At 38.4% G+C, this 25518-nt stretch overlaps 1 protein-coding gene across 5 annotated transcripts in view; it reads left to right on the forward strand.

Annotated features, from left to right (window-relative positions):
• The window catches only part of cnnm2b (cyclin and CBS domain divalent metal cation transport mediator 2b), a 41997-nt gene that overhangs the window by 3687 nt on the left and 12792 nt on the right, over window positions 1-25518 (forward strand). For 2 of the 5 annotated variants that reach the window (XM_067403564.1, XM_067403565.1), the window contains exons 2-5: window positions 18238-18381; window positions 22592-22729; window positions 24902-25071; window positions 25366-25459. In XM_067403564.1, the coding sequence (XP_067259665.1) occupies window positions 18238-18381; window positions 22592-22729; window positions 24902-25071; window positions 25366-25459 (546 nt within the window). Of the gene's footprint in view, window positions 1-173; window positions 283-9195; window positions 9328-18237; window positions 18382-19607; window positions 19626-22591; window positions 22730-24901; window positions 25072-25365; window positions 25460-25518 lie in introns of those variants that run through there. The other 3 variants (XR_010896652.1, XM_067403566.1, XM_067403567.1) reach the window with 3 other exon arrangements.

Here is a 25518-nt window from a genome sequence, read left to right on the forward strand (position 1 = left end):
AGAATTAACTAGTTTATCATATTGTATTAATACATTTATACATTTTCAATTTTTATGGGAAAAGGCATTAAAAAGTTGACATGACTTAGCGACTACAAGAATACAAAGCCATTATAAGAATTTGAGCAACCTTGGCTATGATTGTGACTCTTTTGTTCTTGGCTTCTCTCCAGAGGAAACTCACGATTGGCTGTTGGTATTCTAATGACTGATTAGGGGAGTGGGCACAAAGTTTCACGTCAATCTGGCTGTGGTTCGAGCACTCTCTCAGTGCTTTGTATTGTAAGTCAGTGTTAATTAATCTAATGCCTCTTGTGGAGCTGCTCAGCCATCCAAAGTAGGAACAAAATACATCACTCCTGCCAAGCACACCTTCAAAGTGTAATTTGTTTCTCTTTGATGTTGCTTTTTGAGTGGCAAAATTGCTTTTTTATTATTTCTGCAGCCGACTTAGATGATAGCATTTGAACGTGAGGTAGATGATGCTCGATTCTGACAGAGGAAAATGGACTCGGATGTCTTATAATAGTCAACTAATTAGGGTCAGAATGAGAAGAGCTTCTGACTGCAATCATGACCTTGAAGGTCAGCCCCAAAATTCCTAGAGCTACAGACTAGTTTCTTTATGATTGAAATAATTAGTGTGTCATAGAGGAACCCCTGCCAAACAGCAGTTTTGTGTTTAATGAGAATGCCATTGTTCATCATCTGGGCTTAACCCAAAGCTGTGCAGTTCAGAAGGCATTTGCTGCTGCAAAGATTCTTATGTGTTGAGTGTGTATTTTGTTTTTCTCTCTTAGTATGTGGCTATGTGTTAGTTTATTTGTAAAAATATTTCCTATGCTAAACAGAGTTCCTATGCTTTTTCTTATTTGTGGGGAATTAAATATTTAGTGATTAAATATTTAAATAACTTAAAGGGTTAGTTCACCCAAAAATAAAAATAATGTCATTTATTACTTTCCCTCATGCCGTTCCACACCCGTAAGACCGTCGTTCATCTTCAGAACACAAATTAAGATATTTTTGTTGAAATCCGATGGCTCAGTGAGGCCTCCATAGCCAGCAATGATATTTCCTCTTTCAAGATCCATGAATGTTCTAAAAACATATTTAAAACAGTTAATGTGAGTACAGTGGTTCAATATTAATATTATAACGCGACGAGAATATTTTTGGTCTGGCCAAAAAACAAAATAACGACTTATTTAGTGATGGCCGATTTCAAGCTTCGGAGCGTTATGAATCAGCGTGTTGAATCATGATTCGGATCTCGTGTCAAACTGCTGCAATCATTTGACTTTGCTCTCCGAAGCTTCCTTTGCTCTCCGAACACACAAAAAAAAAAAAAGAGAAGAAAAAAAAAAAAAAAGAAAATCTTCAAAACACAAATTAAAATATTTTTTATGTCCAGGTCAGAAAAGGTCTCAAAGGCATCATAAAACGAATCAATATGAATCAAGCAGTTTAATCCAAGTCTTGTGAAGAGATATGATCGCTTTATATGAACAGATTTAATTTAAGCTTTTATTTACATCTAAACAATGATTGACACATACACAGAGCACATAACATGCTCTAACGTGTGTGTCATGCACAAGATCCAACAAGGTTTGTTCTAGAGCACACGTGATAACGTGTTTACCATAAGTGATGTATACAAAGTATGTGTGTTTAAACATCTTTCCGCCACGTTTGGATCAACATTTTTGGCTTTCCCTTCATCATATAAGGACACATTTTAGTATTTCTCTAATTATAAAAGTGGCTTGCTAAACAAGATTGTTGAAAAAAAGAAAAAAAGATTTGTTGCAGCAGGCAAAGACGTCCGTCTAGTCCATGCTTACATTTAAAAACAAAAATAAAACTGTGCAGATGGAAGCAAAAACGGATCCTGACCAGCACTTTAGATGCTTTCATCGTGCTTCATCAAATCTCAACAAACATCTTGTCAATTAATTTAGTGTTTTATCTAGTACAGAAAGAGGTTACTGTCTTCTTTGTAGTACTTGCTTCATAAAACTCATTTAGCTGCAGAAGGATGTAGAAAACATTCCCTGAAAACCGATAGAACAAAGTACGTAAAGACAAAGTACATTTTAGCCTAACTCTTTTGAACTCACTAACCCTCCAATATGACTTGGTTCAGTGCTAGCATTGCTATCACACACTTGAGGGGATCAATCTGTTAATTTATACAAGATAGGAAGATCTGTTATCATTTTAAATCATGCAGATGAACTCTTGGCCCTTCGGTTCTTTCTTAAAGAGTGACTCCACACTCATATGTATCTCCAAAATTTGTATTGTGTGATCATGTTTTTGTCATTATGGTTATAGGAATCTGTAATTAAGAGACTTACGTCATCTTATCTCATATTCATGTTGTTATACCTTCAAAATATATCACAAATGTTCAATAAAGCCTGCATATTAGTTTGCACCTGGCATGTTATCAGTAGGGACATCTATAGATGTCATAAACCACAGTAGTTCATTTACAGTACAGCACTTGCTGTATTATTGTAACGCAGGGCCACTAAAGGTGGTTGGCCTCCACATGAGTTCTTGCACGTATTGAACCAATCCACCCGCCTGCTAATGTAGGCCAATCTATGCTTAATTCAGATTCAGCAACCTCCTTTCCCTCTTGTTTTAACGTGGGAATTCTTTTTCACTTCACTTGGCCTAGTTATGGCTGCATTATGTCTCATAATAGATGACATCCCTCCTTCTTTTACTTTTATGCTCAAAATAACATCCTTTTCAATGAAATCAGATTCATTTTTGATTTCAATTTTGACATTGTTCACCTGATAAGCAATCGACCAGTGTAGTGATTTCTGCTGAGATGTTGGAGCGTATACAGTACTTGGTAACACTTGCTTTAGCTGGTGGGAATTATGTGGCGTAAAATTGGCAGGAACTCTGCTCGATGCAGTGTGTGGGATCCCCTTTGAACACTTAGACTCATATTGGCCAAAAAAGTATACACAAGAGAAATGACACATTCTGTGGAGCCCCTAAAGGGACATGGTAATTGTAACGTAGTTCGTATGTACGGGAACCAGCGAATTCCAAAATAAACGAATACAAAACAAAAGTAATGCCGGCAGACCTCCGCACAAACATAATAAAACATAAAATAAAGTCCAGGCCTGGTCCTCTCTCGTCCTTCACTGTCGTCGCTCCTCCTTTTATGATCACGGCTCTCGCCCGCTCTGCTCGTCACATACCCCCATCACCCCTCGCAGGCCGGGGGGTACTCCTGAGACTGCGCTCTACTCCCCCCCCCCTGGGGCCTGTCTCGGCAGCCACAGCACCTGGGGGTAAGGACAGACGAGACGAGAGAAAGGGGACGGAAGCAAGGGGAGCAACAGAACGAGAGAGGGGAGAGAGGAAAAAGAGAAAAAAAATTCTTGGTCTGGTTCCCAGACACCCTGCCGCTCGGTCCTCAGCCAGCCGGGAGGCTCTTCCTTGCGGTGCCATGCGATGGTACTGGACGCTCGGTGGACGGCTCAATCCGCGATGGCTCCTCCGACTGAGGGCAGCCGGCAGCGAGTCTGCCGTTCCCTGCTCCTCCCCTTCATGGCGAACGGCAGCAGGCTCCGGCCCACGGCAAATGGCGGCAACTCCTCCGCTCCCTCTTGGACGGCAGCCACCCCACCTCGTCCCAGGAGCACGACAGCGAGCTCGCCCTCCCACCTGTCACTAGGCACCAGCACCACTGCCTCACAGCACCGCGATCCCCCTCAGCAGCGCGGGTTCTTCGACAGCATGTCCCTCCTTCCTCCCGGGTTTCGGCACCAATGTAACATTGTTCGTATGTACGGGAAGAAGGAGGCGGGAACCGGCGAACGTTTAACAAAACTTTAATTCCAAAATAAACTAATACAAAATGAAAGTAATGCCGGCAGGCCCTCGCAGACATCTGCCGGCCACACAAACATAAAACACAAAATAAAGTCCAGGCCTGGTCCTCTCTCTTCCTTCACTGTCGTCGCTCCTCCTTTTATGCTTCCGGAGCTCCTCCGTGAGAGACTCGAGGCCTCGCGCCATTCCCTCACCCACCCTGCTCCTCACAGTAATGGAAAAGAAAATGTGATGGGAGTAAAAAATATATTTCAATGCTTTTGTGTTCTCGTAATTATATAGTTGCGTAATTATATTGCACATAATTTGCTGGCATCAGGGAGCCGCTATCAATATGCGGGGTATTGAAATCATTCTGGAAATGCACGCTCGCTATTTACTTTCACTTTCTAATTCGCAATCACGCATACTCTGTGTATAGACCTTATGATGCAGAGAAACAAGCGCACAGCCATCTAATATTTGAGCGTCTCTTTTTGCGGTAGCTATGTTTATTTCTATGGCATTGCTGTCAAAGAGTAATTGGCTGGTGAAGTGGATTTGCTAATTGTAGAGTTAACGAAAGTTATCATGACATGAGCACTGCAATGTTTGAAGCAGATATCATAACAAATGTCAGTTTATAAATCCGTAAGATCTAAGCTTCATGCTGTAGAAATACATACCGGTAGACAGAACACAACGAGTGCAGCGCTGAGCGTCTGGGGGGACGTATGACGTATGATTACATGTGGTTTGGCACTGTAAGGATGATCAGCTGTCCTTTTTGTCTCCCTGTAGCACTGTCTCAGGCGTCTTACATTATGGACACGTTACACATATTATATTGCAGTTTATTGCTCTGACCACATCTGCAGTCCTCAGGCCTCCCTGCAGCAGATCTATGGCATGTTCACACCAGGTGATCAGGAACTTTGGGCATCTTTCTCCTGGTGATTTTCAGAGTCAGCAGAAATGACTCTTTTAGAAAGGGCTCTCTTTTAAGTTATTGGAACTGTGACTTTAATTGTCTCAAAGTCTTTAATTCATGTGCCCTTGTAATTTTAATAGACTTTATGTTGAACTTCACATGATCAAATGGGAAAACAAGTCTTATCGCATCCGCTTATTGGAGAAAGTGTGAGCAGCAGTGAGAACTGACGACAAGATGGACTTTTAAGGTAATCAGCTAACCTAGCTTGTTATATTTATCGTTGCCTTAATATCTGCATGTTAGTGAGAAGAAAAAAATGCATCAATATACATATGCGATGGCCATCGGTTATGCTTGTCTTTGCTCACTCTTTTGAAGGCATCTTGAGTAACAGCTCTATATTTAATGCAGCAAGTACAAAAGACCTGAATGGGCAACGATGCAACCTGTTTTACAGAATACGGACGTTTGTTGCGCATAACTCCCATTAAAATAACTTCCCTTCCCCCCACAACGACATCCTGTCTCTTCTTTAATGACGTGTTTACTGGTGCAAGGAAGGGACAAACTGTCACTCGCATGAGATCAGAGCAATAGCAAACCACAATAATCCAATCAATTCCCGATGGACAAAATCAAGTCCCATCCTACATTTTTCCTCATTCAAGATGCCGTTTCACTTAGATGTTTGTGGCAATAGGGAAGAAAAAATGAATGCAACTTCAGTTTCATGCCAACTTTAAATGTTTTGGCTGCTGTATTCATATACTCAGAATTAAAGTGCTGTTGTTGTGATGTGTTATTTTGATTTTGTCAAGCTGTCAGCTTGTAGTAGTAGTAGTAGTCAGTTCTGTCAGGAGGGTTAAATGTTAGTGAGCATGCTCTCTATTGTCATTCCATGTGTGCAGCTCAAGCCTATGCTAAGACGTGGCTTTTCAAATGGCCTACATTCCTCAAATTCTGGTACATGAACATGAAATGGCCTTAAAACCGATTAGTAAAACAACTTAGTAGTGCCAGTACCTCAACAAAGTCCGTCTGATCTAGCATTACTAGCTTTTGTTGTGTCTTGTTCATTTTAACAAGATAACAAACATATTGATGTTGTACTCAATGTTTGAGTGTTTCGAAACAGCGATTTAGAAGTTGTTTGGCAGAATCACTTCTAATAGAATTAGGTTGAGTGAGTCTTGGTCAAATGAAAGATTGAGTGCTGAGTAATGGCCTTTTATTTTTCCTGAATATTATGCAATCGGATTGTTCTCTGATTCAGACGTCTGCTCGTATCCTCACTCATTAATCTGTCTCCGCTTGGAAACTGGAAACCTTCCAGAAAAATACAAACGGAAACATGTGCTTTCCAAAAATACTTTTTGGATGTTATTATTTACAGTTTGTAATATTTTTGGGAGGACAGATTGTTCATGTTCAGAGTTATAAGGTTTTAAGTTAAAAAGGGTTTTATGTAGCTATTTTTAGTTTTTATTCTTTTCCTTTTTTTTAGTTTTCATACATCATTATACTTTGTGAATATCAGAGGAATATTATGTCACTAATGCTGTGTTTTGAGACTCCCTTTAAGCTCAAATTAAGGTCTGCTACTGTACTTCAATTCTTGGAAAGAAAATTTGGATCCAGTTCTCTGCTTTACTGTAATTAAAGATCAAGCAAATTCAACATAACACTTCTCTTCTTAACTCTCCTTCCTCTGCCTTTCTCACTCTTTCTCTCTGCCATCTACTTCACAAAACATTCAAAGCTGCAGAACCCACTTGGGTTTCAAAACTGCCCCCTGGCATTCCCAAGGCTTCCGTGCCATGCCCCCTCCCCCCGACCCCCCTCCCATATTGTCCTTTTGCCCGTTTCCCTCAATGTCGTAAATTACAAGCGACACAAACCCTTGCCTAATGCTCTGGCATGGAAGCCTTCCAACCAGAAGAGCTCTGGCTGGCATCATTGATTGCGGTAAGCAGTTCTCTCTTCCTCTCTTAGTGAGAGGAAAAACAGCCATGTCAAACGGGTACTTCCATGGAGGTTTATAAAATACAGTGCTAGTGTCAGATAAAGACATGACTAAACTTAACTCACGTTAAGCAGCTTATCATGTGAGGCCCAAAAATGCATGGTTGTAGTATGCTGGCTTTTACTTGCATCTATTATATTTCACCATCAGTTGCACAAAGTGTATAATACTTGTTTTATGTTCACCTTTTACTTAGAATGCCAAAGTTTTGTAATTTGAAGTTGAAAGACAATACAGTATGTTAAAACTTTAATTTAATTTAACATATAATTTCATTTTAATTAATTAACCTCTGCATGTAGGCATGACAGTTAAAAACCTTTCTTTTCTTATTTTGCTTTTATCCTAATGGAGTCCAGCCACTCTGTATTGTTTTCATTGTAGTATCAGTTATAATTTGCAGCTTATTTGGCTTGGATTGAAAACATGCACATTTGCATGTACCAAACAGTGTTTCATTACCATAGCTAATAGATACACATTCACATATTTTTAAGGGATTATTTGCCTAGAAATAAAATACTGTCTTCGTCTACTCATTTGCCCATTTCAATCAAAAGATGCATTTCATTTGAGTGAATTGGTCAGGAAGAATGATTGTTTCTTCAAATCACTTATTAATAAGAACATGCAAATATTGCAACTCAATGTACTATTGAAGTGGGTTCATGTGTTTAGTCGCCAACGTTTGACCTCGAACGAATGAACAAAAGAAATGTCAATGCCACTGACCAATTCCAGTTTGAAGGTGTTTACCAGCTGGAGCAAACATTTCCAGAAAGTTCACTTTGGCAAGCTGTTTCATACTCCCAAAACAAACTTAGTTTTGGCCTGATTGTGTTTAAATTTTTGTTCAAAGTGAGTACAGCGGGGCTGAGAACTGCTCCTTGGTCAGAACTGACTCCAATTTTAAATACTGAAACCGAATTATATTCATAATGTTTGGTTTTGTTAACAATCAAATGTCAAAGTTCTTTCACTAATGCAGACAGAACAGTAACTATGACAGTATATATTCTGCTCCACAGTTCAGTGGCTGTGCCCCTGTTTTTAAGAGAGCAATTCAAGGGAATTGCTCTCCTAACCCCAGAATGACTCATCATGTACTCACCCTCATGTTGTTACAAAAGGGGTGCCACAAAAATGAATCTTAAAGAAGACATTTTGAGAAATGTCTCAGCTAGGTTTTTTTTTTTTTTTTTTGGATGGAAGTCAATGGGCTTTAATGTTTGTTGGTTCCAAAAGTTCTTCAAAATATCTCCTTTTGTGTTCAACAGAAGAAAGAAATGCATTCACCTTTAGAACCACTTGAGAGTGAATAAATGATGACAGAATTTGCATCTTTGGGTGGATTATCCATTTAAGAAATGTAACTTTTTCAAACATGCTATCAGTATGTTAAAGGGTTAGTTCACCCAAAAATAAAAATGATGTCATTTATTACTCACCCTCATGTCGTTCCACATCCATGAGACCTTCATTAATCTTTGGAACACAAATTAAGATATTTTTGAGGAAATCCAATGGCTCAGTGAGGCCTCTAATGAGAGCAATGTCACCGAACCTCTCAAGATCCAGAAAGGTACTCAAAACATATTTAAAACAGTTCATGTGAGTTCAGTGGTTCTACTTTAATATTATAAAGCGATGAGAATACTTTTTGCGCACCAAAAAACAAAAAATACGACTTTTCAACAATATTTAGTGATGTCCGATTTCAAAACACTGCTTCGAAGCTTTGCGAATCTTTTGTTTCGAATCAGTGGTTTGGAGCCGCATGATTTCAGCAGTTTGATATGCATTCCGAACAACTGATTCGAATAAAAGGTTCGTAATGCTTTGAAGCAGTGTTTTGAAATCGGCCATCACTAGATATTGTTGAAAAATCGTGTTTGGCGCACAAAAAGTATTTGCGTCACTATAATATTAAGGTTGAACCAATGTAGTCACATGAACTGTTTTAAATATGTTTTAAGTACCTTTCTGGATCTTGAGAGGTTCAGTGACATTGTTGGCAATAGAGGCCTCACTGAGCCATTGGATTTCATCAAAAATATCTTTTTGTGTTCTGAAGATTAACAGAGATCTTACAGGTGGGCTTACATGAGGGTGAGTAATTTTCATTTTTGGGTGAACTAACCCTCTGATGAAAAAAAAAAAAACTTTGATACATTTTCCTCTCTCATTTAATTATTTATTTTCTACATTTCTTCCCTCTGTAAATGCACCACTGTAAAAAAAATATAAAACTCGCTGTTCAGTTGGAGCACAGTAGAGCACTGTAGTCACAGCATAAAAATGCCATTTGTAGCAAATTTGTTTCTACTTCATTCACTTTGCCAGTCTTATCTACTGTATAACTCCTTTTAGTTCATCATTCCAACAGACTGGATGTCACAATGAAACCGCTGTTAGATAAGTACACCAAGGACACCTATGAAGATGATGCTTCCCGAATTAGCCTAACCAAAGCCCTGCAAATCCTGGGAATGGCACGAGGGAGTCAAACCCATGGTGATAAAAAGTTAAGGGAGTAATTATTATTATTATTATTTTTTTTTTTTCTGTGCCATGAAATGAACCTGTAGAATTTATTTTTTATTGTTAGTGTTATCTATACTGTAATTTATTTATTGTATTACTAGTATTGTATTACATTTATTGTATGACTACTAGTAAATAACAATACAACTCCTCTTTTGACCCACGAGTCCTTTCCAATAAACAAGTATTTTTTTGTTGATCAAGCCAGTAACTGTTGAGTAGAAATAAAATGAATCAAGTGTTCTCTAAAATATTTGCTGAAAGAAACTTACTTGTTGCATAGTGCTCTGCTGCTTGTTAACAATACCATTTTAGTGTTTAAAATAGTGGAGAGGTCTTGTGACTGTGTCTGTCTGTGCTTAAACGGCCCCTTAATGATGCTGAATCTGTAAGCAGCATTAACCCAGAGCTCAGGCTGCTGTAACACAATGCTCACAGACAGATCACTGTTATTCATTGTGAACCTTCACTGAGGAAACAAAGATGTTGGTTGGTTTAGTTACAGAGTAAAGAAATGAATCATTTTTAACAAGGGTCCTTGGAGGTCAGTGAGTAAACTGAGTTTTGCACTCATAAACGAAGCGATGAGATGAAAATGCTAAATTGGTTTTCTTCAGATGATATCAGTCTTATTTGAAGTCCATTTATATTTGTCAGGAAAAAAGGAACACGTTTAGTGACATGCTCTGAGAAGATTATATTTAGAAAACGGGCTGATTTGCAGCAGCATTGTTATCTGGAGGTTGTTTTGGCTGGAGTTCATAATCACTGTGGGGGTTTGTACTGGGACTTTAAAATTACTTAATTTTTTTTTTTTTTTTTTTTAATTTCCTCACTTCTATGTTTTTTATTTTAATTACAGCTTAGTATATTTTGTAGCATTCATATTTGATTAGGATTCAACAAGCACATTAGTTTTACTATTTCGTAATAAGTTCATTGAGAACAGCAGTATATCAGTTGCTGGACAGTCCCGATTGGAATAGCCTGGGGTCATGAGTCTTGCTCCAGGGCATTAATAACAGAGTAAATTTAGTTCTTTGCTAACTGTTGTTTTTCTGAACGTGCAGATGCTTAACCATTGCTCTACTACTGCTGATACCATGTTCAACTTTTCTTATGAATCAGCATTTAATGTGTTGTTTTTCATTTATCGCTCATTGTAGTCCTGCAACCTAATTCACCCTGCGTGTAATTTATATTGTGCATATTGTGGGGAAAGAAGAATGTATATAATAAAGAAATAATATTTAAAAAAATATAGTTTAAAACACATGTACCATGTTCGTTGCATGTTCATAGAATGCTTTTTTATATTCATGCTAGTTTCATATTTTGAAAACATACTATTTTCGTTCTTTTTAATGACTACCCGTCACCATAAAAATAATAATCTAATATAATAATAATATATATACATTGAATACATGTGTGTATACATCTTAATTCTTTTTTTTTTTTTTTTTTTTAAAGCTTCATAATATATTTTTTATAATGTATTTTCATTATTTTAAGGTAAGTACTGTAAGTTTTTGGGGAGCTGCACCATATATTATTTTATTTTACAATCTGAACTAAACTTGCCATGTCATAAAAAAGGTCAAATTTGTGGATATATTAAGATATTTATCTAATATTATTTACTGATTTTGACATACAGTCTATGTTTTTTTTTTGTTTTTTTTTGTTTTTTTTGGTCCTTTATTTGATAACAATCTTTTTAAGAAATTAAAGCTATTTATAGGTTAGGGTTACAAGGGTACAAATGAAATTTAGGGTCAAGCATTTGGATAACAATGTAATGATTTTCTCAGAAAGTCCTCTTATGAAATACATCACTTAATCTGTGATATCCAACCGCTCATATCCAGTGTCCCAGTAGTTGTCAGAACTAAAATATTTTCTGAGAAGTCTGATCACTGTCTGTCTGAGACAGTGGCCTTGTTGCCTTACGTGACTATTTATGGTGGGAATTACGCTATGGAAAAATATGACAAACTGCATTCCAAGACTTAAGCTGGAAATGGTGGAAAAGAGCACACAATGAGTCTCAGAAGAGCTGAGGGGGAGCAATAGACGTTCTCATGCAGTGTTGTGGGGCCATCTCACAATTACTGCTTAGCTATTATCCCTACTAAATGATATACAATGTCTTAAGAATGAAGATGACGTTGCCTGTGATAGTGCTGAAGATTGTGATTGTGATGAATTTAAACAAATGTGACCAAATGAAAGTGATTTTAGCATTACATTGCATTTATCTTTTTACCTGTAATGATTTATATTGATGCAATAATATTCTTTTTTAATTAGTTTATTTGATGCATAATGTACGGTTATGAGGAGTGTTAATTTGGGCCTGTGAGATTTTACAGTGGGTTTGTGCATGTGGCCTCCCAATGGGATATGACAGAAAGATTGGATCAATCAATCAATCAATCAATCAATCAATCAATCAATCAATGTAGCTTGTTGCAGACGCAACTGGTTACACACATGCATAGTTTACACACACACACACACACACATGTTTGTTTTTGTGAATTGTGGGGACTTTCCATAGACTTCAATGCATTTTACACTGAACAAACTGTACATTCTATCCCCCTACCCTGCCCCTACCCCTAAACCTAACCCTCACAGGAAACTGTGCAAACTTTTACTTTTTCACAAAAACTCATTCTATATGATTTATAAACCCATTTACATTGTGGGGACCGCTGGCTGGTCCCCACGATGTAGGTGAACTCAGGTTTATATTACATCATGGGGACATTTGGTCCCCACAATGTAATATAAACAAAAGCACACACACACACACACACACACACACACACACACACACACACACACACACACACACACACACACACACACACACACACACACACACACACACACACACACACACACACACACACACACACACACATGTTTGTTTTTGTGAATTGTGGGGACTTTCCATAGACTTCAATGCATTTTACACTGAACAAACTGTACATTCTATCCCCCTACCCTGCCCCTACCCCTAAACCTAACCCTCACAGGAAACTGTGCAAACTTTTACTTTTTCACAAAAACTCATTCTATATGATTTATAAACCCATTTACATTGTGGGGACCGCTGGCTGGTCCCCACAATGTAGGTGAACTCAGGTTTATATTACATCATGGGGACATTTGGTCCCCACAATGTAATATAAACAAAAGCACACACACACACACACACACACACACACACACACACACACACACACACACACACACACACACACACACACACACACACACACACACACACACACACACAGTGGTGGAAAAAGTATCAGGTACTTGAGTTAAAGTACAAAGTACAAATACCCTAAACAAAAATAATACTTTTGATGAACCATGTTCATTATTTTAGCCAGCACTAGTCATTAGTCAGCACTAATAAGAAAGATTTCTACAGACGTTTAATATGTATTGAACTACAAATAAGCAAATGTTTTATTTCACTGCTAAAACTCATTTAACACAATCAAACATTGAACATTGACATACTAAAATATCAGTTAATATTAATTCAAGTGTTCAAACAAGTGAAATAATGGTAACATGTTATTCTAGGGTCATTTAGCTAGTTGCTTATTATCATGCATATTACTAGGATATTGGCTGTTTATTAGTATTAGTACTTATTAAGCCCATATTAATGTCTTATTCTGTATGACCATATTCTACATTCTTAATCCTACCCAATACCTAAACTTAACAACAAACTTACTAACTATTAATAAGCAGTAAATTAGGAGTTTATTGAGGGAAAAGTTGTAGTTAATAGTAAATATGTGTTCCCTATACTAAAGTGTTACAGAAATAATATACCAGTATTTTAAAAAATGAGGAAAAACAAAATTTCTGTAAATATGTGGCAACAGATAGTATAAAAATTGACATGTACAGACATCACAATAACATATAAAGAGGAACTCTATGCACACATACCAGTTTTATATAATTTGAAACTGCTAGAGCAGTGGGGAAGATGCATGGGCATTAATTTGTGCTATTTTACCTACATTATCCTTAAGTGGCAATGTTATATTACATTGGACAATTCACAAAAGTTGTGTGTCAGGTGTGTAGGAGTGGAGCACATGCATTCAGCTCCACTCCTGCTTGGCTCTCTTCATGAGTGATGAGAGTCAAGCCTCTGCACCTTGCAGTTCTGGCCGTGTGTCTGCTGAGGCAGGTGCAGCTGCAATTGTGGGGATCTTTGATGGAGCTAGCAGAGGAGCTTGAAGGGGTCTAGCTTCTCTAGCAGGCTCCGTGGCTCTCATATCTGTCCCGGAAGCCTGTGTAGCATTTTGCTCACTTCTGGTTCCAAGGAACTAGATATGGAGTCAGTAAAAAACATTATATCTAAGTCTGATACTCTCCTCTCCTATCAAAGTCCTCCATACAATGACCTATTGGAGCTTTTGACTCACGCCACGTTCCGACTGAGTTTGAATTGGCAAGATTGTCTGTGTCTGCTAAGACACAGGTCATAAGTCTCCAGCCCCAGTGAGCCTTCCCTTTATTCCGGACCTGCACACTGAGGTGGAGGGTTTGTGTAAGCAGCGTTACTCTGCTTGTTACTTTCCTCTGCTTGTTTTTGTTACTTTCCTTTGAGTTTGAGTTACGAACATATCAAAGGCATGTGTGAGCAGGGTTATGGATGAATGCCTCTGGTTGAAGAGAATTTGGCAGAAGAGAATTCTTTGCCTGGGGACATCTTTGTCACTGAATGCTCCCATTCTGCCATCCAAGCCATGCCAGATAACATCTAGTCTGGTTTGCAGGTCATATGCGGTGACAGGTCAGGCTTGTGGTGCCTGCCCATCATGGTGGTGCTACAGACATACCTGGCTGACCTACTCAGGGTGAGGGTCTATCCCCTAAGGCAGTCACTGAATTGCACATAGCCACAGACCTGGCCCTCTGCACCACTAAACAGATGGCCCTCTCCATTGGCCTTTCCATGGCAGCAATGGTGGTGACGTAGAGGCATTTGTAGCTTAGATTAAGGAGAGTGAAAAGAGCCTCCTACTTGATGCCCCAGTCTCACCTTCCATGCTTTTCAGCACTGCTGTTGATATGGTGGTAAAGAAGTTTAGGGAGGCGAGAGTGGCTGCCTTCAAAAAATGTATCCCTCACCGGGTCCAGGCTCTTCCAAAGTCTTCTGTTCCTTCTTGAATGAGTGAGATGCAGAAGGCGAGCTTGGCTTTTCGAGCCCCTCCTCAGAAGAGTAGGGAGAAGAGTTGCTGCTCTGGGAGGAAGTCGAAATCAGACCTGAGCTTGATAAAATTCGGGCTCTCGTCCCTCTTTTCCATCCTGGTTGCTTCATTCTTCACTTTTATGCATATCAGGAGCTTACTTTATGATAAGTATTAAGTATTACTTCTGAAAAAATGTGTCCAGCTCCCTCATCGGTTGCCCTCCGTTACAACTTATGCTCCCTTCCTAATGGGTAGAGCAATATATTACAATTATTATTATTATTTTTTTTTAAAAGTAAAGCTGTATGGATGAATGCTGATGTAGTTGAGTTGTGAAGTGACCCACTCCCTAATCTGTTGCCTTCTCCAATTAAAGTAAGGTTGTGCTCCTTTTTAGATCTGTAAGGTACAGTCTGGCAGACTCTTCAGTAGAATGGGTGGTAGAGTTGACAGTTGAAACTAGGATAAACCAAAAACTATTTTTCATATGCCGCCTTCACCATTTTTTCGACTTAGGTTTTTAATCAAGGCTGCATTCCAGAATTTGGCTATGAGGTTGAGCTGGGCAGATGGACTTGTTGCCCTTCCTAGGTTGCTTTTTTTTTATTCTCTAGAAGTTGAAATATAATTGTGCTCCCGGGTGGCCCAATTTCTTACCATTATACTTGGTTAAGGCTGATCCTCCCTATGTTGAGCTTGATAGATGGAATCTGTCACCCTCCACAGTTCATAAACTGGGTGTTCAAGTAGGGCAGAGATTCCTGGTGGTTCAGTTTTTCTCACCTTCCCAATCCTTTCTGCCTGGTTAAGCAAGGAATAGCAAGAGATATCTGCTTTAGGTTGAGCTTGACAGGTAAAATCGGTTTTTATCAACTGGCAGAGACTGGCTTGAGTAGAGCTCAGCAGTTTAGATAGAGTGGGACTTCCACTCTCTCGTTTGTCATCCTCCCAAGCTGTCAATCATTGGTAGTGTAGCAGGATTATGCTCCTTATATACAGATTGGCCCCCATCCTAACAGACTACATGAAGGTTGGAGCAGGCCTTGACAGTTGGAATGGTTTGAATCACGGTCAGCTACCCATTTTCTGTTCCCTCCCCAGACCATTAGTCTGAAAGTTGGGAATTCTTTGTTTGCTTGCTCCCTTCAGTACGCTGCTCTCCTAGGCTTGTGCTCAGGTCTGGAAACATATGTAGATTTGCTGCGAGCAACTCCATATATCATCTTTGCCTGGTTCGGCTGATGGGTTTGATGCTATGGACTTAGCTGAGGCTATGTCTGTTAGCTCTGCACTTATTTATAAACTTTGCAATTGCAGTGATTTTATTAATAAAAGCATATTTTTCCTTGGAATTATACAACACACTTTTTTTCTTTTTCTTTTTTACAGCCGTATAGCTTCAATCCAGTGAGTTTTCTTTTTTTCAAGCTGTGACTCCACAAATAATGAAACATAATTGTAATCTTTTCTCTTTTTTTTTCTCTACCTTGGGATAGAAATAATCCCCACAGAGAACAGAGGAGAAGCTAATATCCTTGTTTCCTTGAAGGGGTGAGATATGGTGTACTCCAGGGAAACTATGAAGGAAAATACATAAAGTAAACATGTTTTTTTTTCCACTGTGGCCTGAATAAACCATTCTTTTTGTGCTGAGATTTAATGCTTGAGCACTTATTTATTTAGTCTTGTGACTTCTACTACCCCTTGACCCTTGCCCTTACGTCCTCTCTTTAAGGGTGATTCATTTCCACTTGCATAAAAGGATTGACTGATTACTAAAATACTATCTTGTGGAGTTGTTTGCTGTGGTAACACTGGTAACCTTTGCCATCAAGTTACTTCATTGTCACATATCACATAATCACCCATTAGAACTAGTTTAACTCTTGTTTCCTAGTAAGTGTTCCTTTTGATATTTAGCCATTTAACTGACTAGGTTTATCTGACCATAAATGAGATTTAGTTATGCAGATGGGGTTGGACAAGAATTCCAGATCAGGTCATCAGTATAACCTGGCCTTTGAGTATTAATACAATTAGAATGAAATTACTTAAATTTTATAATTAAAATAATGAGATAATAAGACAGTTCAGTTATTTTTAATATTTTCATGAAATTTGGTGATATAAAAAATAAAACATACGATTGCAAACATAAAGTGCACTTGTTCCAACATATTCCTGGATGTTTAGTGAATCAAGCTACATGCTGTAGGTTCATTGAAGTCATTGCAGTGGCAAAATAAGGAAAAGAAGGTACACACAATCAAGTTAAGGCCACACTCCTTAAGCAGAGATTTATAGCCAATCATTGTTTGTGTGTTGTCATGGGGTTTGCCACAAGTGCGTCCCAGGCTTCCTAGTATTTTAGCAAATGGCCATCTGCATATAAACGACCAGCTCTGAGACAGATCAGATCACCCAGCAGTCGCTTTGGTGAGAATATTGCCCAAGTGGAATGGAAACTTCATTTCAGGGCTAATATTAGCCTGGCCCTCTGGAAAATTCCTTCTAAAAGTTCACAAGCTGAGAAAAGGCAAAGAATTTGTTTGGTGTTTTTCTTGACAGTATACACAAAAATAGGTTTTCTCTTTTGTCTTTGGGATATGTATTAAAGCTTCATGAGAAACTTGAAAGGTTCACCCTTGTCCTTTTTACGGGGTTTCAGTTTTATTAAGTTGAAATAAACACCAATTATCAGAAGCAGGAGCTCATTCAATCTTTCTTTAAAAGTTTTTTTTTTTCTTTTTTTTTTTAATAGAGCACAATGTTTATGACAAGTGTGTCCATTCTAGTGGAGATATCTTACCAAGACTGGACTACTTTTGTTCAAAGACACAATACACAATATTTTGAGAATGAACCTAGTTACTCTAGACCTCTAGACCTTCAATATCAAAGACAAAACACTTCAGTGTTTTGGGAAACAGGGTCAGACTTTTGAACTTAGCAGAGAAAGAGTGTGTGTGGCTTCATGCCAGAGACACTCTTGTGATACTCTAGAGTGTTGGTTGTAAAGGTACAGAACATATGTTTAATAATTTGTTAAGATTTGGTGTATAAATCACACACACACACAAAAAAATGTTGCTAATGCTAAAACATTTTGATGCTAATACCATTATCAGGCTGCCAAAAGCAGTTACACATTGTAGGATATGTGCGTGTGGTCAGGAATGAAAATTATGACATTACTTAAACACTCTCATGTCATTTCAAACCTGTTTGACGTTCTTCGGAATTTTGAAAGGCAATAAAAATCAGTGTTTTTTGGACCCCATTGACTTTCAAAGGACAAAACTGTTGGAAAATTCTATATATAGATATAATATATATAATATATATATATATATATATATATATATATATATATATATATAGATATAATATATATAATATATATATATATATATAATAATATCTTATTTTGTATTCTAAAAAGAAAATAGTCATATAGTTTTGAAAAGACGAGTGTATGTGGGTAAGAGTAAATTATGGCAGAATTTTCATTTTTGAGTGAATTATAACTTTAAGCTTGATTACATTTTGATACAGTTTGAAATCACTTTGAATATTCTTTTATATGCAAACAGCCTAAACTGTTTTAAAATATGCATCTTAATCAACCTATTATATTCTAGGTAAATCTCACCTGGCAATAGTCCAGCGTGTTAACAACGAAGGTGAAGGTGACCCATTCTACGAAGTTCTTGGCATTATCACCCTGGAGGATGTCATTGAAGAAATCATCAAGTCTGAAATCCTGGATGAGACAGACTTATATAGTATGTGCCAAGAATGTCATGTACTTTTGCATGTGTTTTTACAAAGAGCAGTTTAAATAGTACATTGTAAAATGACAGTGTCATAAAGAAATCTGGATTTTGTCCTGTATCTTATGTGTTATGAAATAGTTATATATAACTAGCTTGTTAATACTAGCTTGTTAAAATGTTGCATTTTCCCCATTTAGTACTTTTAGTTTAGAACAGTTTTATGTAGTTCAATTTCAATAGCTTGATATTACAAAAACTGTTTACCTTTACAATAAGGTTTCATTAGTTAACATTAATTCTCTTTCAGTTAACTCGTTCAACATCTCACTATGGGAAACGCCTCTTGCCTGGCCATCCGTGAAGCCCTATGCAATCATGCTTATCAGGCCAGTGCTCCCGGGAAGCCCCACCCCATCCTATATAAACAGCAGCGCTGGCCCAAAATGGCATCCCACATCTTTTCTCTCGCTGCATCCAAGCTACGAACCCTTAGTGTTAGTTTGGCTAGATTAAACTGTCCAAAAGACAAGCTATCACTTGGCATAGGGCGTCAGGCCAAATAAAACAAGAAGTGTAGTGAAACGTTTAACCAAGCATTTATAATAGACAAAAAGTTAACTTACCAGTTGAACATGGCTTCTTTTATGGAGTCTAACAAGTTCAGAGTGAGGGACCTAACCCCCAATCACTCCCCGGGCACTTAAGCAAATTGCTGCCCACTGCTCCAGGTGTGTGTCCACAACTTGCAGTGTGTGTGTGTTCACTACTCACTGCCCCTAATGTGAGTGCATACCGAATATGGGTTACCATACTTGGCCTTCACGTCACTTCACTTCACAACGATTCCGCTTCCATTGCTGCCTCGGAATATCTGTCAGATGAGGGCAAGGAGGAGGATGAGGAAGATCCGTTTGTTCCCCAAACAGAGTCCCCAGACTACCTTACAGGAGTAGATACTGCAAAATACTCAAGACTAGATGGGAAATTCCTACTTCCTACCACCTCGACAGTTCATCAGACACTTCCACCTTTCCAGAATTGCATAGATGATCTAATGAAATTCAGGGAACTATGAATATGACGGTCATCCAGAGACGATGTTCAGCTTATCCACCATCGCCCTTAAGCTGCCTCAAAGATCTGATTGATTCCTATCATTGATTTTTGAGAAGATTTCTAAATCTTTTGCTCAGGGAGCACTCTATCAATGCAATCACTTTTCTTTTGGTTTACAGCGCTGAGGTAGAAAAGGAGATGTCAGGGGCCTTGTCTTAGGGAAAAGACATGACTGAGGTGTGGATGGAGATCCACACTGTGACAAATCTCACATGTGGGAGCAGCAGGAGGACAAGCATTTTGGCAGGGCCTGAGGAGGGAAAATACATCCTCGTGGGGGGAATTATATATGACCAGGATAAACAACCTCCCTCCTGGCAATGAAAGTCCTTCGCTCAAGTGGCAAGGCCCCCAGACTGCGAGGGGCAGAAGGAAGAAACAGGCGGTTTAGCAAACCCCAATCTTTTTCTTACGTTGTCTGTGAAACAGTGATGTGAAACAAAAGTACTCCCCAACCACTGCACACTCCCCGGGTTCATGTCAAGAAGCACTGTCACTCATTTCTCCTGTGTTCTCCACAGCGTGGCCTCTTGTTTTTTCCCTCTCTAAATTCAGACAATTATCTCATGCAAAGCAACCATACACAAGAAAAAAGAAAAAGAAAAACTTGTTTCTTAGGGATAAGACAGTCAAAAGTACAGGGAGAGAATGCAAACATTTTGAGACAGGAAATAAATTGAGCAATAAAGAAATTCAGGTGATACCAGCAGAGGAATCAAAGAAGGGGTTCTTCAGTCAGTATTTTCTTGTTCTAAAGAAAGTGGGAGGCATACGCCTTATTTTGGACCTCAGAGTTTTAAACAGATACCTGAGGAATTACAAGATCAGAATGCTTATGCATAAAAAAAAAAAAAAAAAAAAAAAAACATTTCAGAGGGCAGACTGGTTCACCTTAATCAATCTAAAGGTTGCATAATTTCACATCCAGATCCAACCCCAGCACAGAGGTTTGCGTTCAAAGGAACGACATATGGGTTCAGGGTTCTACCGTTTGGCCTTTCTCTAGCACCCCGCATTTTCACAAAATGTGTGAAAGTGGCATTGACACCATAGAGCCAGTAGGGCATAAGGATATTAGTATATCTCAACGGTTAATCTGTGCCAGATCAAGGGAGATGGCGGAGTTGCATACAAGGGCAGTATTAATACATTTAAAATCTCTGGGGTTTGTAGTGATCCAGAAGAAGAGCTTGTAACCCCAACACAATCAGTGGTATTTCTGGGTTTGAATCTGAACTCAATAACTTACTGGGCAACCCTCTCAGAGTAGAAAAGGGGGAGTTTATGGAACTGTGTGAATCAGTTTTGCCTGGGGACTACAGTCTCTTTTTGACTGTGTCTGAGATGACTAGGACTCATGGCTTCAGTCATAGCAGTAGTGCCTTTGGGGCTGTTGTTCATGAGAGATTTTCAGAGATGGACCACTTCTCTGAAATTATATCCCTCCAGATATCTGCACAATGAGGTCTTAGGCCACTGTCACAGGGCTCTGCTCATTTGGCAAGACAGGGAATAAATAGGCAGGGAGGCATCCGGTCGAGAAAAATCTGCATGCCCTGGCAAGGAGAGTGCTGCTATGGAACAGGAAACACTTGCTGTCCCTCACGACACATGTTCCAGGCCTAGTAAATATCAGGGGAATCATCACCTAGGGGAATGGAGGCTCCACCCAAAGGTGGTTCAGGGGATATTGGACAAATATGGCCAGGCAGATGTGGATTTGTTTGCTTTGGAGGTGAATGGGAGGCCATGGACAGCGGAGATAGTTCAACTGCTGTATTCAGGTCCTTGGTACCTTCCTCAGCCCAGAGACTTCCTCTCTCTAGCAGGATGGAGGATTTTCATCCACATCCATAGAGGGAGGTGGAATCTCGGGGTCTGGCCTGCGAGATGTCTAACCTGAATGCTCCTGGCCTACCCCAGAATGTGATTTTTACCATCCAGGATGCTAGAGTGCAATCCACAAGAAAATTTGAGACATGGTTTTAGGAAAGACAAAATATACCATTCCTTTCCTCAGTACCTGGCATTCTTACCTTCCTTCAGGAGATACTAGATAAAGGGAAGGCATTCTCTATAATCAAAGTGTACCTGGCGGCCATTTCATCATGTCACATGAGATTTAATGGTGAAACAGTATCCTATTATAATTAGATTTATGAAGGGTGTGCACCACCTGAGACTAGTTCTCAGAACTATGTTACCAGCAGGGGATCTGTCCTTGGTCCTGGATGCACTCAGGGAAACCCTGTTTGAACCGTTGGAGGAAGCAGATATGAAAATTGTCTCATACAAGACAGCTTTGCTTGCGCTGACCTCTATAAAGCGGATTGGAGAATTACATGCAAGTTCATCTCGCAACCAAATCCAGCATTTATACCCAAGTTGATCAAGCCTATTCATTTATGGAAGTAGAGGTTGAAGCATTTCACCCTCCTCTATCAGAATCCCCAGGGGAGGAAACTCTGTAGCACTTATGTCCATTGAGGGGATTGTGGATATATCTGGATAGTATACAAAGTTTTAGACAATTAGACATTCTTAGACAATCTCTTTGTGTTTGCAAACCCCAAAGAAGAGGCAAGCACTGCAAAAACAACGACTCTCTTATTGGATAGTAGAGGCTATCAAGTTGGCATATTCAGTAAAGGGTCAGCTATTAGCAGGAAACCTGAGAGCTCATTCTACAGGGGGGAATGGCTGTTTCGTGGGCCTAATTTAAAGGAATATCTATGAAAGATGCGTGTGCGGCAGCAGACTGGGCCTTTCTGCACATCACTTAATTTCCGCCTTAACACAGGCAGTGCTGGAAGCACGCTTACACAATTAGTAAATGTTGAAATGAACATTAAATATGATTAAATGCTTTAGAATTTTTTTTTGTTTGTTTGTTTGTTTGTTTGTTTTTTGTTAGTTCATGTCAACCATTGTGGTTAACTAATGTTAACAAATGGAACCTTGTTGTAAAGTGTTACCCAAAAACCTTTTTAGGTGCCATTGTAAATCTTTTTACAAGCATATGAAGCAAGGTGTTTTACAGGAATTTCATTCAGGAATTTAATTTAAAAAACTTTCTTCCACTGTCATCCCATTTTTCCAACAGCTGACAACAAAACAAAAAAGAAAATCACCCATCGAGAGAGGAAGCAGGATTTCTCGGCTTTCAAGCACATGGACAATGAAATGAAGGTTAAAATATCACCTCAGCTTCTACTGGCTACTCTGCGTTTCCTAGCAACAGGCAAGTGTACTGCATTGCTGCTTGATTTACCCCAGTGTGTCCTGTGACTGTAGTATGGTTAGGGCACTCACACAGAGGAGGAGCTTTGCCTCTGGTTTTTGGGGAAAGTAGTGCCATGATGTTGATGTTTTTGTAGGGGTTTGCGTTCTAAGGTTTGTATTTAAAAAGAAGCAACTTGTTTGGGTTGTATGACTTTAAGCACTGCAAAATCCTTGCAGATAGCACATCTTTTCTCACTCTTTCTTATTTGCTTTTTGTTTCTTACTTTTTTGTTTTATAAAGTGTTTCTCCAAGAAGAAAGATTTGGTGTAGAAGCCAGAGAAAGGATCTTTGCTATTGTTAACGTTTTTATTGCTATACTGAATTGACAGATATATATTTTATAGCCAGGCTGTAATTTAATTAAACATGAAATATAATATTAGATAAATAAGGTGAGATAAACATCAGCGATTCTTTGCCACAAGCAGGAACTGCAGGAGTCACTACGGATGCAATTGATTCTGTTTAACATACAGTGCTGTTCAAAAAGTTTGGAGTCGGTAAGAAGTCTCTTAGGCTCACCAAAGCTGCATTTATTTGACCAAATATACAGTAAAACAGCAATATTTTGAAATATCATTACAATTTAAAATAACTTAAACTTTTCACATATTTTTATAATTTTAAAATGTAATTTATTCCTCTCCAGTCTTCAGTGTTACACAATGCTTCAGAAATCATTCTAATATGCTGATTTGGTGTTTAAGAAATATTTCTTCTTATTAATGTTGAATATAATTGTTCTGCTTAATATTTATGTGGAAACCATGGTAAATTTTTTTCAGGATTCTTTTAAAAGAACATATAAATATATTACAATATTTTGAAACATCTAAAAAGTTTTTTTGTCACTTTTACCGTAACCAACATCTAAAGCAACATTCTTGTACAAGTAAATCTCAGCAGTTTTTGGTGGAAGTCATGAAGTTGATGTTGTTTGTATACTAAGGTTTGGGCAATGTTTAGAGAGTGGTGGCCTGCTTGATTAGTGTATAAAATTTTTTATCTCCAAGCCCTGGAAAAAGCCAACAAACAGTTGAAAGATGTTTTTTTTTTTTTTTGTTGTTTTTTTTTTTTTTTTACACATCTCTGACACTCTAACTACCACATTTTGTTTCATGATGTAATCTTTTTTTTTTTTTTTTTGTAAGAAAATTTTAGTTTTGTTCAGCAAAGATGCATTTAATTGATGTAAAAAATGACGTTAAAGACATTTCTTATGTATCAGACTTCCATTTCAAATAAATGCTATTCTTTTCTTTGCATTGCCATTACAGGAATAAATTACTTTTTAAAATATATTAAATTAGAAAACATTTAAATTAGAAAACATTATTTAAAAAAGTTTTGCTGTCATATTTGATCAAATAAATGCAGCCTTGATGTATAATTGCTGATTCTTGCATTTTTGCAAAACTCTTCAGGCATTTGGCTTAACCTCCAGCAAGTCATTTCCCCTTGCATTACTATCCATCAAGCTGCTGTTAAATAGTCCCATGGGTGTTTGTGTATAATAGAGACAAAAAGGGCTTGCCAAACATTCTGAGTGGTATTCCCCTTTAAACCTAATTCCAGGATTTGGTAAGAACTTCCCCTTGTGGCTTACGCTAATCATTGATTAACAAATACAATACTATTAGCGTTCCCTGGTCAAGGAGCGACCAGCTGCCAGGTGACACAGATACTGTAAACAGAACAATGTTACAGTGAGTATTTAGCAACAGACAACCATCACAGTAGACACAACAGTGCTTATCATGCTCTGTGTTTAGTATCAGCTTTTGAGAGAACAATACAAATGTTGATAGCTGACAGTGTTACCAGAAATGAAAATTTATTTTTGCTTCTGTATGTTTTAGAAGACTTAAAACAGTCAGAACAGATGTGAATAAGATGAATAAGCAGTTATTAAAACAGAGTGTTTACCTGCCACAAGCTGTATTTGTCTAAAAAAAATGTTAGAGCATTGTTAACCCAGGGTTTACTAATATACCTTGTGAAGTTTTGAAACCTGAAAATGCAATATTACCTTTAACCTTGGTTTAGAATGGCTCTGAGGTAACGATTTCAATTGCGAAAAAAACCCCATAAGAACAGGAAGATGATGTCATGTCTTCTTTTGTTTTACAGAAGTTGAGCCATTCAGTCCCAGCCAGATGTCTGAGAAGATCCTTCTGCGCCTCCTCAAGCACCCCAACGTCATCCAGGAGGTCAAATATAATGAGAAGAATAAGAAGGCCATTGAGCATTACCTTTTCCACCGCAACAAGCCCGTGGACTATTTCATCCTCATTCTGCAGGTCAGCTTGGTTGCTTGGTCCAGGGCCGTAGAGGGCATAGAGAGTAAGGATTGAGGTTATTAGCCTAGAACAAGCTGGGATTTTCGCAAGTATTTAACACGCCCAGTATGAAAGAACTAAGGTACCTTTAGTTTAGTGAATATTGTGAAAGACAGCCGTGCTTCTGAAGGAATTACTGAAAGCCTTCTTTTGCAAAAAACTCCATTAGTAGTAAAAGTATCTACTTAAAGTTGTTTAAAAACAGTTCTTAGCTGCATTTAAAAGTCTGGCCTTCAATGTGATCTGTTCTCTAAGGGGAAGGTGGAAGTGGAGGCAGGGAAGGAGGGAATGAAGTTTGAAGCTGGAGCTTTCTCCTCGTATGGGATCATGGCTCTCACCGCTTCTCCAGGTAATTACAAATAAATAAAAGTAATTCATAAGTACTAAAAGTAGCATATATACTATGTA

Source organism: Chanodichthys erythropterus, chromosome 12 (genome assembly GCF_024489055.1).
Source record: "Chanodichthys erythropterus isolate Z2021 chromosome 12, ASM2448905v1, whole genome shotgun sequence".
Lineage (NCBI taxonomy): Eukaryota > Metazoa > Chordata > Actinopteri > Cypriniformes > Xenocyprididae > Chanodichthys > Chanodichthys erythropterus.